The sequence below is a fragment of the Brachyhypopomus gauderio genome, chromosome 17 (assembly GCF_052324685.1).
Source record: "Brachyhypopomus gauderio isolate BG-103 chromosome 17, BGAUD_0.2, whole genome shotgun sequence".
In the NCBI taxonomy this organism is placed as follows: Eukaryota; Metazoa; Chordata; class Actinopteri; order Gymnotiformes; family Hypopomidae; genus Brachyhypopomus; species Brachyhypopomus gauderio.
Genome location: NC_135227.1, coordinates 5,644,113 through 5,658,432, shown reverse-complemented (window position 1 = coordinate 5,658,432; position 14,320 = coordinate 5,644,113). Strand labels below are relative to the sequence as shown.

General features: G+C 48.8%; 1 protein-coding gene and 1 long non-coding RNA gene across 4 annotated transcripts in view; one reads left to right on the top strand and one right to left on the bottom strand.

Moving 5' to 3' along the window:
- The first annotated feature begins 3,153 nt into the window (after positions 1–3,153).
- LOC143480529 (uncharacterized) lies at positions 3,154–4,489 on the top strand. Its single transcript, XR_013121844.1, has 2 exons — positions 3,154–3,351; positions 3,811–4,489. It is a non-coding gene; the product is annotated as an uncharacterized LOC143480529 (long non-coding RNA).
- A 3,030-nt stretch (positions 4,490–7,519) lies between these two features.
- Positions 7,520–14,320, bottom strand: part of babam2 (BRISC and BRCA1 A complex member 2) — a 61,980-nt gene continuing 55,179 nt past the window's right edge. For all 3 annotated transcript variants that reach the window (XM_076978273.1, XM_076978274.1, XM_076978272.1), the window contains exons 8-12: positions 13,251–13,350; positions 10,802–10,872; positions 10,630–10,712; positions 10,382–10,535; positions 7,520–9,234 (exon numbers count right to left, since the gene is read on the bottom strand). In XM_076978273.1, the coding sequence (XP_076834388.1) occupies positions 9,171–9,234; positions 10,382–10,535; positions 10,630–10,712; positions 10,802–10,872; positions 13,251–13,350 (472 nt within the window). In that variant the 3' untranslated portion in view covers positions 7,520–9,170. The remainder of the gene's footprint in view (positions 9,235–10,381; positions 10,536–10,629; positions 10,713–10,801; positions 10,873–13,250; positions 13,351–14,320) is intronic.

The window sequence follows — 14,320 nt, the reverse complement described above, 5'->3', positions numbered from 1 at the left end:
CTTCGGACACACCAATCTACCGAGGTCGTCTTCAACACAGGCTAGCTGACTATTGTAGGGTGTTTTTATTAGTCTTAACTAGTAAAAACTCAGGACGTTTAATGAGCTTTTTCTTTTATTTCAGGGTCTGGCTGGAGTGTGTGTATGTGTGTGTGTGTGTAAGAGAGAGAGACAGAGAGAGAGAGAGAGAGAGAGAGAGAGAGAGAGAGAGAGAGAGAGAGAGAGAGAGAATGGAATTGAATTGAATTGAGAGAGAGAGGCCTATTTCATTTCATTTAATCTGATGTAGGCTACTTAAAGTAAATTCAGTTATTTTTGGTTGACTCAGACTGGTGTACAGCGGCACTGGGGATATACGAGATTGAATTTTTTCATGGTGTGAGAAGCACAGATATCGCTGGTGGAACAGAGATCACTGGGAGAAGGGACACAATACCACAAAATACCTCCACTTGGGGTTCAGATTCATACTATTTTGTTACTATACCGAAGCTGATGTATCGAACCAAAAATCAAAGCTCGGTGCATGCGACGTAAGACTTAAGTGTTGTTCACGTAGCAGGTTTCAGTTCTAAATATAAGGACCTAAATATGAGTTGTAAATATAAGGACCTAAATATGAGTTGTAAATATAAGGACCAATGTCATCAGCAGCTGTACGAGTGATTCAAATCCCTTTAAACATGCTCAAAAGACGAACATGTCTTAATAGGAAGGCCTACGTGCGATTAGTTTCCAGAAGCAGTCTGTAGAAATAGATGTGCAAGTGACACACACACACACACACACACACACACACACACACACACACACACACAGGTTGTCATGGTATAGGTGATGGCGGACACGGTGGTCATCAGGACACGCCGTGTGTGTATTTGATCCCTTTGAGATGATGGGGAGAAGCAGGCTGTAGTAGACCTGCTTCAGTGACGCGTGTTCCTCGCGTTTCGGACGTCATGCGGCATCTGGTGCAGTTATGATCTCTCCTCAAGTAGCGAAACGGAATTAAAGGGGACCGCATGGGGAATTAGCGCCGAAGTCCACAGTGCTCCGAAATCGATGGGTGCCATTAATAGCTCAGGTTGGTGAACATGCACCCGGTGCTCGTGTCCCTGTGCTCCAACACGCAGGTCTGCGGTGCACACAAGACACGCAGACGGGCTGCAAAGGTCTGCATAGAACAGGCGCTTTATAACCGTACGTTGTTATCCTTTTTAACATTTAACGTTTCCCCCATTACACTTTTATACTCTCATTACCAACCGGTCAGGGGAGGAAATGTCAATTTTAGACCATCGGATTAGTTTAATTAACACGACAGAGACGTCGCTGACTACGTAATGTAACGTGCACGTTGGTCTGACGATATATTTATATATATTTATATTGCAATTGGCCAAACCAAACCCCCTGAAGTAACGGGGCAATTCTGTGATTAAAGGATTAACCCTCTAACCCAGATTATATCATCTGACATATTCCTGGATCTTAATCTGATAACCCTCTACACATGTGAATACTGAGAAGATCTGCCCCCTTAAGACAAACAAACAATTAAACAGTCTGGGATTTTCAAGAGGCAACATGGATTTAGGCTTCAAAACCTATAATTGCGTGGAGAGATTTTTATGAAGTCTCGTTAAGAAAGTCTCATTTTTAGTCTCATTGTACTGTTGACCTGCGAGAGCTACGGGTTTCATGGTGTTTTTGGTGAAGGATCAGCTTCTTCAGGACCTTGAGCTTGGTGTTGGTCGGCCCTGACAACCATGACTTACATGACTGGTCAGCATTTGAGTGTCACCGACTGAGGACGGTGCGCACATACCTCGTGGTTACCGAGTGGTTAGGACTGCTGATATAGATTAGCCACCCGACTATCTCTTCAAATTTTATTTGCGGGTTTCCTTGGCAACTAACACAGAGCAGTGCAAAAACAGCAGACAGCCACAACGTGAACATTCCAGGCCTTGGGGGAATATGAGTGTCTGGGGAGAGCAAATGAATTCATGCTGGAACATTTCCACTGATTAAACCAACTGCATTACCAGATACTTATTTTGTGTGGTTTGTATTTTGTTCATAACCGATGAATCTGCATAGATCAGAGCGCTGTGTAGACCAGGGCTCTGTGTAGACCAGGACGCTGTGTAGACCAGAGCGCTGTGTAGACCAGGGCTCTGTGTAGACCAGGACGCTGTGTAGACCAGAGCGCTGTGTAGACCAGAGCTCTGTGTAGACCAGGGCTCTGTGTAGACCAGGGCTCTGTGTAAACCAGGGCTCTGTGTAAACCAGAGCTCTGTGTAGACTAGAGCTCTGTGTAAACCAGAGCTCTGTGTAGACCAGATACCTCTACAATTACAGGGGTGTCCCCTGATCACAGGGGACAACAACATGCTCCCCCGAAAACCCCAAACCACCCGTTTGGCAGTGGAACCCGTGTGTTTATTTGTTTATGAATGACGGGAACACTAATGACCTCTCCGATGACTCAGTGTTGTCATGGAAGCTGGCACTCTACATTCTCCTGGCGTGTCTATCAAATGCTCTTTTCTGACTCGTGGCATGAGACCACCCAGCGCATTATTTCCGATATGACATCATTCTGCCTTGTCACCAAACACAGAACTTCTCTGTGCGTCTTAAGCCCCAAATCGATGACAGGAAATGCAGAATCGCACCCTACAAGGACGGTACCAGCGCCGATACGTCGCCAGGGCTGGCAGCATGTGCATCGGTGCTGTGGGTTTTTTTTTTTTTTTTGAAAATGTGCGATTACTACAAACGGCCGACTGTTCCTGCTACAATGGAAGGAAGTGCGTCACCAACGCACGGCGTGTACGAAACAGAGCGACGGAACGGCGAGGTGGCTACTTCAAAACAACGAGCAGGAGGGGGATGGTGGGGGGGAGGCAGGAGAGCGATGGAAGAACTGAACAAATGGAGGAGAAAGAGGAGAGGTGGGGGGAACTACAAAACAGGGCGGAGAGGTGTCGGGCCCACTCTCCGCTGAGAGGGGTCTTCCCGTAATCAAGCCTGTTTGGTCAAAGGAACTATGACCCATTACAACAACAGTGCGTTCCGACAGCGGAGAGGAGGGGGGGAGGAGAGGAGGAGAGATGGAGGGAGGGAGGGGGGGGGGTACAGGGGCGCTCAGCTCTTTCGGTTACTGTTTATTTATTCAGACGTGCTCCTGTAACTGCGTTTCATCACCGACACGGAACACAAAGGGGAAGTTTATTTCTAGTTGCCAACGTCGTCGTTACATAAGATTTACAGGCATTACGAATGGGACGGGGGAGCACCTCGCAGTGCGGGACGCTAATGGATCTGCTGCGAACACAGCTGGCTGTGAGTTGGTGATATGATGGTGTTCCTGTAATGCCACCTGTGTCCTGTGGTCCTGTGTCCACATAGTGTACATGGCTGGAACGCAAAGATTTTATAGGATGTATAGGAAAGAACTGAATGAAAACAGGTGAAACATTACTAGCTTCAGTGGTGGGTGAGAGTGAGAGAGAGAGAGAGAGAGAGAGAGAGAGAGAGGGGATTAGGGGAATGTGGGTAGGCACTGCTTGATTTATCATTATTGCTTTGATAGGTTTAAGGAATGTAACTTGTATTTCATGTATTTTATTTAAATGAATGAATGAATAAACAAATTATGGGATGCTCATCTAACAGTGTTTTTATGACAACTCCTTTATTTTAAGAGGCTGGGACATTCTGTTAGCGGATTTGCTGATGTAGGAGACTGAATGCAGTATCTATGTATAATATTTGTTGTTGTTTTTTACTCTTTGTCCCCAGAGAGCTCAACAGTGCGTCAGGACAAAGATGTGATCTTAGTATGTTGTCAAAGCCAAACTAAATGTCAGTAAAGCTCTGCTGATATCTGACATGATCTCCGTCTCAAGCATCCACGTGTCACCCCCACAGGCCCATAGCCTCATCTCGTTGTTAACTGTACGTTTTACGAGGGGGTAAAGCTTGTGTGTGCAGTACATAACAGACTCTGATCCAGCCAGGATGTGCCTGCAGCTACAGGTGACCTCGTCTCTGCCCAGCACACTCAACATCTGACCTCCACTAACCAACAGGAGGGCGAGCGAGAAACCGAAGTTCAAATCTGTCCAGACCGATTTTGGAAAAAGAAAGGCTGGCAAAAGCTGGTTGAACAGTTCCTCTGCTTTCCGTAACAGGAAGGCAAATTTTTCTTCCGTGTGTAGTGGCCTCGGTGGACAGAGAGGAAGAGACATTGGGGGTGTGAGTCTGATCCTCCACAGTGACCCACGCAGGCCCGGGGTGGAGCCCCTCGGTCCTGCCCTCTCTTCTGGGCTCCCTCTTCATCTCAAATTCCCTCTCGATAGTGTTTACTGATGCAATATGGTCTTCCCAAGTGCCAAGGTCATATCGTAAAACCCGACTCCGAGACCCGTCAACTTGTATTAGTGACACTAACAGACCGGATTAAACCTTCATGCTTTAATTTTGTGCCTCCTCTGTGGAATACGCCACAGCACCATTCAGGCAGAACCTGTTCTAGTGTGTGACCCATGTAAACAGTGCTGGAGAGAAACACTGACCCTGCCCCCTGACCTTCAGGTTGCTTTGATCATGTTTGTCAATAATTAGGACTAAGAGTTAAGTCAAAAGAGGTGCTAGTTACATTATATTTTGCATCTGTTCAGTCACAATAACTATAAAATGTTTCACAGGGAAGTCAATTTGTTTCGGAAGATGAAGAGGCATGTCTTAAAGTAGTCCAGGTTTCTGTGTGTGTGTGTGTTACTCTACCTGCTAGGTCCGCCCCTGAGACAGGGAATCAGAACACGTCTCATCCTAACAGCTTCCTGGCAGCCGGTGCTGTGTGGGCCCTGACCCTAGGTAACACGGCCACAGGAATGTGGACGGTGTGGGGGAGGGGATCTCCAGGAGAGATGTGGAGGTGAAAGGAGAAATGGAGGAGAGGTGAGGAAGGGATGAAGGGAGAAGCATAAAAGACCCATTAAGTGAATGGAAAAGGTTTCTCTTTTCTTAACGAGCTGGTCTTTGTTCCTGTTAAAAATAACTCCAATCATAGTAAATGTATAACATTACAAAACATATTGCCATTAAAAGCAAATCAGAACTGCAGTACATTTCCATGATTTGCTTTAGAAAATATAAAACCATGATGTGACATAAAGCAGAGAGAGATGGGTAATGTAGTCCAGCTAGCCAACAAAGGCAAATGATGATGATGAGTCTGCCCATCAGTGACCGATCTCCAGCCACTGAGACTTGGAACAGTAGGTCTAGTTCAGCTGGAAACAGGCCGTCCCTAATGAAGCATCAGTCCCTCTTAATCCCCCATTAAATAACGAGAAAGCCAAAACGCTCCGTGCCAGGATGAAGCTTCTGCAAATCCATGACAGGTTTAAATCAAACGCTTGCGATCGCAGCCCAAAGGAAGACAGACGAAAATCTGCATTCGTCTTGTCAGCCTCCATACCACCCCCCCCCCCAACAAATCTCAGAAAAACAACCAACCCCCCCACCCCCACCCACCCATAACGAAGGAGGAGACAAAAGCAGAAACCTGGAAGCAGCAGATTCAGGCCGTCTTTGATCCGCTTAGCACGGCGTTCTCCTGCCTTTTGATACATGGCTACGAGCAGAGTAATTAGCAATTAACAATCAGGGTTTAGAGACTGGAAGTTATTATCGACCAGGGGGAAAAATATCTTGCATGTTAATGAGGACGTGGTAAGATATCCATGTGTTGTGATATAAGACAGAAGAAACCCACCAGAGCAGGGCTGCTCTCACTTCCACGACATCTCGGAGGCCATACCCCCCCGCTCGCAGATCAAACGAACTGCAGTTAAAGGCCCCAAATCCCCCAACTCTGACGCTCTCTCTTAAATTAGCTAAGCCTCTCAGCTCCATCAGCCCAAATGCGGTTCACGTCAACAAGCCCAGCCGCACAGCCGCCACCGCGCCGAATCCCCTCACCTCCTACCCCGCTAGGCCCAAGAAGGGGGAGCAGAACCCTCACTAATGTCACTCTGAACCACAGGACAGAAAGTACACCAACAGCTAGTAGAACAGAAAAGTTTGGCACCCCCACCTCCCCAGCCCCCTAAACGTTTGTCTTCAGTTACTTTTGTCCTTGTGTGTATCTTTATTTTCAGTGGACTATGACAAATTAAAGAGGTTGAGAGAGGGAGAGAAAGAAAGAGAAAGAGAGAGAGAAAGAGAGAGAGAGAGAGAGAGAGACGACGAGGGCTCATTTAAGGTGGTGCTGAAGGTTCTCAATCCTGCCTGCTTCCCTCTGTCAAAACTCCTCAATTCCCTCTTTAGGGTTTGAGTTTATAGTCAAGTTCGAACGCGCTTCTCACTCGCGCGGAAGATCCCTGGCGCAGGTTAGAACGTTTTTTTTTTTTTTTTTTGTCGTTGCAAAGTTCCTTGCAGGCTGAAATTTCTGAGGAAAGGCGAGGCAGCGTGTGACTCTCGCTTTGAGCGACCCCGCCTCAGGTGATCAGCCCAGGAGTGTGTGGCTGTATGGGAATGTGAGGATACCACGCGTCTCTATAGGGCTGAGCCAACGCCGCTCAGAGGGGAGTGAAGATCCCAACACAACCGCGAGGGAAAAAATGGCCAGTATGGTGACACCATCTTGCTCTTCTCCTGGGAGTTCAGCGGGAAAGGAAATAAATAATTGTGGCAAGACGAAGTGCAGGAAGGCTTTCACCATGTGGGATGGGACGTTGTCATAATTAAATCGCATCAGGATTCACGAGGCGAAATTCACGGCCGATGCGCCGCAGGGGGTTTCTGAAATGTGAGTTCACCTGAACTTCATCCGAAAACGTCCTGAAGCAGCGGTGATGATGGTCCATAGGCTCCATCGGTGCCTCCGAATGACAGCTCCATGGCAATTAACAAATCTAAGCATCGTAGAAATTGCCAAGCTTCTTATTTCCGTCGACCGCCTGCCACTGAGATGGTTTAAATAAGGCAGGATTATGGGATTTGGAGTATTAACAGCCAAGTTGGCAACAGCCAAGTACCTCTGTACTAAAAGTAGATAAAATAACAGGGGGAGGGGGATTTCATCTCTCAAGGATTTTATGGTTCTTCTCAACTGTGTCCTGACTTACAGGCAGAGTCCCCTTATCTAAACTCATCACACAAAGATGTGAAGTTATCATGTAAAATAAGGACTCCAAAAAAAGGTTCAATACTGTAAATATTTTGAACAATAAATCCTCAATGTCACACTGAAATTGCTATAAGCCCGCTTAAAGACAATCGCATTTCATTGTGTGCGGAATATCAACTTGGCATGGCTGCTTGAGGTGAAATGAAAAGATGACAGAAACAGTATGACAGTGATGCTTCAGAGCTCACTTAGCAAACCCATTTCAATGCCGTTTTTCCTTAAGAAATAAAGACCAGCGCTCGTGCGGCGGACAAGGCTCATTAGCGGTTAGCGCACAAAACATAGACAGAACAAAAACAACAACTAAAGGAATCTGGCTTTTTCATTCTTTTATTAAGAGACTTGGTTCTATTAAATGCCCCAGATACAGTCATCCCACAGTTCCCTATTAGACATGACAGTTCCTACATTACGAACAATAAATATAGCAGTTGGCTGGGCCCCAGGCCACCGAAGACCCCTGACGACGACCCCCTGCGCTTAACGAGGGGCAGCAGGCGGAAGCTCTCTCCAGCACACCCTCCCTTCTCCCTCACGCTCCCCCCCGAGGACTCTCCCGCCACACACACGCCCCTCAGCCGGGTAGGCACACGTGCGTCCACACGTCGCGGGGGCCGTGTCGGAGGAACAGCAGAGCGGGGTCGGGAGCAGATCGGGTTCTGCAGCACGGGTTAGTAACGCCGTGTCAGGAAACACGCTCAAGAGTTGAAAACCTGGTGAAGAAACACAAACCCACACCCTCTCATACCACCCACAGCGCTCCCTACCCCGTAGGTGCGTCGGTGAAGAAACACAAATGTTATTTTAGTTTAACTAAACACATATTTTGACAATTTCCACGTACTCTCATGCTCTGGTAACTTTTAAATGCCTTTATCTTTGTTAAACTATCTCATGGGATTAAAGGCTTTCGCCAATGTTTTTTGGTGTTATATCTGGACTTATTTTCCTTTGCTAAAGTTACACCACATCTTGCTGTGTCTTGTACTGTAATGTTTCATTGCATATAAATGCTGTGAGGTGAAGAGATTCAGGTATGGCCCTGGTCAGCCCCGCTAATGGCTGCAGGGACTATAGGTTTCAGCCCCTGCCTCAGTTTAATAACCGCTTGTGCTTTTAAATACAGCTCATGCTCTATTGTACTGTGTGTCACAAACGTACATGGGCTCAGTACTGAAATAACTTGAACGCAAGGCCATTTGAAGAGGCTGCACCTGTTAAAATGTTAAAATAATAACGACGACATGCTTAATCAAACCACCAACATCCTGACCTGCGATATCAGCGTTACTGTGTGGTGTGAAATGTGAAAAAATCAAAGCCAAGACCTGCTGGCATGGCCACCCCTGAGTGATTGAGTGAACTATTGTCTATGGCTACTAACCAGTAACTGCTCACGAGCAGGACAGAGGTTGGATGAACACCGACACCCTGGGGGCCGCACTAGCGTGGAGGTGGAGATGTGGACCGTGTTGGAGGAGACTATGTTCGAGTGAAGGGATGAATTAGTCATCACTATCTCTTCTACTACAGGACAGGTACACAAAATATAAAAGCGATGAACTGCACAATGAATAACACAAAGTTGTTGAGTGGATGTAGAGAATGAAGAAAAAAGATTTATTCTAGCTGGATTAAGGGGTGCATCAAATCGGTTTAGACAGATATATGAGGAGGCCTCGGTTACTGCGTCTGGAGTCATGAGGGACAGGTGAACGTTCACACCGAAGCTCCTCAAGACTTCACCTGAACATGTTTAGTAAACAGAGTTCCGTTGAGATGTCTTCAGTGCAGAACGGTCAATATTGTTCAAACAGAGCGTCCATGGTGGTGTGTTCTGAGTGCGTGTCTGGGTGAGTGTGTTCAGTGTTGAAGGACAGATGGCTGGGTCGCTCTTCTAAAGTTCAAGGCTGCCCCTCCGGCTCGGGGTTTACGTCACGTTCACCTCGGCCTCACGCTGCAGCTACAGTTTTCCGTTGGCAAAAGCGCCCTCCTGGAACTGGGGGACGAAGCTCTTGAAGTAGGCCCTAGATAAAAGAAGGGCATCAGGCAGTGTGTGTGTGTGTGTGTGTGTGTGTGTGTGTGTGTGTGTGTGTGTGTGTGTGTGTGTGTGTGTGTGTGCGTGTGTGTGCGTGTGTGTGTGGGTGTGTGTGTGTGTGTGTGTGTGTGTGCGTGTGTGTGCGTGTGTGTGTGGGTGTGTGTGTGTGTGTGTGTGTGTGTGTGTGTGTGTGTGTGTGTGTGTGTGTGTGTGGTGTGTGTGTGTTTGCGCACAAACACAGACACATGCACAGACAGGGTGAGACCGACAGGGAGAGAGACAGAGACATTTGAAATCATGTATACACATGACATGGGTGAACAATTCTACAGATTTAAGACTTGCCTGCAATTTCAAATCTTCAAAGAGTTTTTCAAAGAGTTTTTCTTGCAAATTCTATTATTAAGGCAGCAAAACGGTCCAATGTAAAATGGTAAAACATTGTTTGCCGCTGGTCTTTTAAAGAACATGTAAACGATTTCCTGATACAGAGTGAGAGGGGGAAAACGACTCCAGTGAAAGTATGATAAGGCTCCTTTGTTGAGACCAGAGTACAAACTCTCGGAGCTCATTATCTTTGGCATGTGACGCCGTCTCCAGCGGTGAGGTGTGGCCCGGCCTACAGCCCTAAGGTGAGACTCAATCGTTGCGCTGTCCCTGCCCAACGGGTACAGGGTGTCCCCGCCTTCACGTGCAGCGTCCCGGAGGGGACGATCCGCGCTGAGCACACGCAGGTGTGGCCGTGCCAATCAGCACGTCTCCTGCTCGGAGGAGACGCACCGCTACCGTGGCGCTGGGCGAGGAAATAAAAATAAACTGGCCCAGTGGGCAAACCGTTGCTAAACGTCCACTCGTCGGGTCTGGGGAAGAGCGGAAGATTTGGGCCGACCGTGACGCGTGATTGGAGAGAGAGGAGTCGCTCTCCGCGACGCTTTAGACACGGTATATACGCAGGAGATGCATTTACGCACCTACGTTAAGAGTGACGTGAGGACGTGACCGAATTCGTTATGTGAGTGAAACCAGAAACAAGGGAAGGTGGTGTATGGGCGGTGGTGTAGGTGTACGGGTGTAGTGCAGGGCTTGGACTGGTGGGTGTAGCTGCGTGGGTGTAGCCGTGTCCGGCGGGGCCTCACTTGGCTCTCTTGGCCATCTCGTTGCCGTCCCAGCGCGGGCTGTACGGGTACGACTTCTGCACCTGCGAGTAGAGCTGCCCGCTGCTGGTGAAGTGGTAGATGGACTGGAAGGTGAGCGTGGGCTGGTCTCGCGGGAAGTATAGGGGCAGGTCCACTGGGGCGCCGAGGGGCAGAGAACACACAGCGGGTCACAACAAGAACGCCGGACAGCCGGACGAGGCGTGCCGGGGCCCCGCCCCCTCACTCACCGTGGACGAGGAAGCAGAAATCCTTCCACATGAGCAGCAGGGTGAGCTTGGTGAAGCCCACGGCGTCGTACTCCACCACCCCCCTGCACACAAGCGGCACGGCAGAGCCCAGCGTCAGCTCGCACGCCCTGAGAACGGGGGAACGCGAGAACGAGGGAGGGGAGGAACTCACATTCCAAAGTGACTGAGAAATGCAGCGATGTACTCTCTCCTCTTGTGATAGCCTTGGATGACATACTGCACCTGAATCAGAAATGGCAGAAAGCAGGAGAAGGAGCCAGGAGGGTTCAGTTTCTACGCAGCACGAGGCGACGGCTACGGACACAGGTCACCGACTCTCCCCGCTCACACAGGCTCGCGAGGAATCGGACGAATCCTCACAGCTTCGCGCGGGCATGGGACTGTTTGCTCTCCCGTGCCACTGTGTATGGTAGTATGGGAGTATGGGAGTATGGTTTGTCAACAAACCATACTCCCATATGTACTAACCATACTCCCATACTCCCATTTTCGACGCCCTCTCTTTAAATGCTTTGTCCAACACGATGGATCAACACAAGTGCCTGGGCTGTGGCCCTCAGTCACGCTACATCTTGCTACGGGCGAAGGAATATTTTCCCCCCGCCTGCGTTAATGGCGTCTGTGGCAGAGCAGGGTGGTGCTGGTGTAGTGCCTCCAGGTGAACACCACCGCGTCCTGCGGTGGCAAGCCCAGGCAAGCACGAATCAGCAGCCTCCGCCCAGCTGTGGCTCCGCCCACACGCACCAAACTCCCGAGTCCCTCCCTCCCAGGCAGGGAGTGCTCTACGCTGAACTTTGAACTTTAAACGGGGAACGGCGTCAGTGTGACCACTAGAAACGCACACTGGACCGACGCGAACACGTCCACAGGCGTTTCCCCCGCACGTGTCTTGCGGAAACCGTGCAAACCGTGCGCAGTAGTGATCGGTAAGCACAAGAGCGAGGGGTGGGGTCAGCGTGAGCACGAGGCCCGCACAAACACCGCGACGGCGGACTGTGAGAGCCAAACCTGCTTTGCTTCTGATGACGCAACCTCAAAACCTTCGTTATTAACACACACCACGACAGACACAGACACGTTCTTCACTCGTTCGTAGCTACAGCACATCAGGACCTCTCAACAAGCTCCACTTCACGACGCGGCCAGCCTCGATCTCACAGGGCGGCAGTACGCTGTGTTACACTAACAAGAGGACACACACACACACACACACACACACACACACACACACACACGCCTGTTCTCTTGGCAGTGCTTAGCTGCAGAGGTGAGCAGGGCAGGAACCGCAGATCAGTGCACTCCACACCCTCGCCCGGGGGCAGGAGACGGAGCTCTCCTATTGGCCGCCGCCTGTAAGGGGGGCGGGCGGGGGGGAGAGGGGCTGAGATACGGGTGAGTCACAGCTCAAATATTTGTTCGTTATTCAAGCTCCATCACGGCACCTCCGAACCCGACTTCCTGTAACCGCGCGTGCGCGCAGACGTGTGTGTGCGTGAGGCTACAGCGTGCGTTAGATCGAGAATTCCTTTCGCATGGAATTCTTTCTTTTTCCAGTGATGTAATCTGGAACTGGGCTTACACCTCCATAAAGTGTATCATAAGACTGTCAGAACGATGAATCATTCAACAAGACCGAATCCTGTTGCATCAGTCTAGGTGTGGCACATATACCTTACTGCTGCAACAAAAGAGAAAATTCAGCTAGTGAACTTGTAACTACATGCCTCTTATAGTGCGTTCAGTGGAGATCCTTAATAATTCAGTAGTATGAATGATATTAGCAGAGTTTATATTAATGCCTGGAGTTTGAGAATTTAAACTTCCAACATTTTTATATTCTCCTGGCCTGATAAAAGTAAATATTTTAAAATATATTATATATAATAAATCTAATATTATACAATATATATTATAATAACATTTTCTAAACACTCAAATGATTTCTGCACATTTTCTCCCTTGTCAAAAGTGATTCAGGTGATTCTACGGTAACTGCCCTCTCTGCCCTCTCTGTGACCCGGGCTGGGGTGTGTGGAGCTCGGGGCTGGAATATGTGCTGGGGCAATTATGCATGCTGTCTCCCTGGCTACGTCAGCTTCTCTTCAGGTGCGGTGAGTGGCCGCGGTGGCTGGGAGCAGGGAGTGGGTGGAGGAGTGGAGCCTCAAGGCTCCTGACAAAACCCCGCTTGTTCAGTTCATCTCCACCTGTCGCCGACATACGTGTGTAGCCAGGCGTTCACGATCACGAGGCTCGCGCAACAACGACTTATTTTACCTCTGTTTACTTCCTGGTTCTGTGGGTTTTGTTGTTGATCAAGATGTAGATCCGTATTGGTTATTTGATTGGAATTATTAGATTCTAAACAACACCGATATCAATAACAATAATCAAATGATTATTATTTTTATTCTGATGACTTTTGTTATTATTATCGCACATCAGAAGAACTACATCCCCCACAGTGCACACACACCGCGCTAAATGCTGCAAACACCACTGCACTTCAGCGCACTAGTGAGTGCAGTGCAATTATATAATCTGTGTAATTAATGTGTGGGCACACAGGCGCGCACCAGCAGAGGAAGACGGACGCGCTTTACCTTATTTGTGAGTAACTGGCACACTTGAGGGACGTAGTCAATGAGGCAGCCGCCACTGGGGAATGCTGGGATATGCAGGGCCGAAGGTCCTCCAAGAGCACTGTGGGGGGAGAGACATGGGGCACAGCGCTGTTTAAAAGCACACGCAGCACGACAGGCCAATCACAGATCGGAGCAAAACGCCTTTCCGAACTAGCGCCGGCCGGGTGGTCACGTGGTCATCGCGTTTACGTTTTACACCATGACGGCAGCGGGCGACGGAAGTTCAAGACGGGAGAGGGTGTCGGGGTCAGGAGGAAGGCCCTTCTCTTGGGCTTCTGACTGTGATTTAACCCCCCCAAACCAACCAACCAACCAACCGGGCTGGAGGGAGGCCCGGATGACTCACGAAACCAGGGCGGCCGTGGGCGGACCGCAGGAAGATGGCCCGAGGATCACCCGTTTGCTGGACGCCTTAATATCAGATGTCAGAGCGTAGCGAGTGTGGCCCTCCAACAGAGCAGGACAGGACATGACTAATGAAGATATAGGCCACAATGTCTCTGGCTCAAGGACATTGTTTACAATTAGCCCAAGGGCTGTTGATTTACCGAGAGTGACAGTTATGAGAATGGGGGATATTAGTCTGATATTTAAAAGCATCCAAAGCAACATGGCCTTAATATTTCAAAACACCAACGTCTTTATCTGGTCTTAAGTCTACACGTGACTCAAAGTACTTAAGATTATAATATCTATTATAAGCTTTAAAACACTGTCTCTACTCTCAGCCCAACCCGGTTCATGGAGTTCCACCCTCTGGTACAGTTGAGTTCCCACCCTAGTCAAACACACCCATTCTGCAGGAGCACGTGAGCTGTCCTACGTGTGTCGGAGGAGAGCGGGAGCTAAACTCAATAGCAGGGTTGGGCTCCTGCACTTTTAAACCACCTGTATTAATGCACTGTGATTACAGTGGTTATTCACACTACGAAGCAAAAGCACTATTAAGGGAATCGGGGCTGGTCAGTGCAGTTTACTGAGGGTTATAATGTCCTTCGGTTATTTATTTATTTTCCACTTCCTGCAAA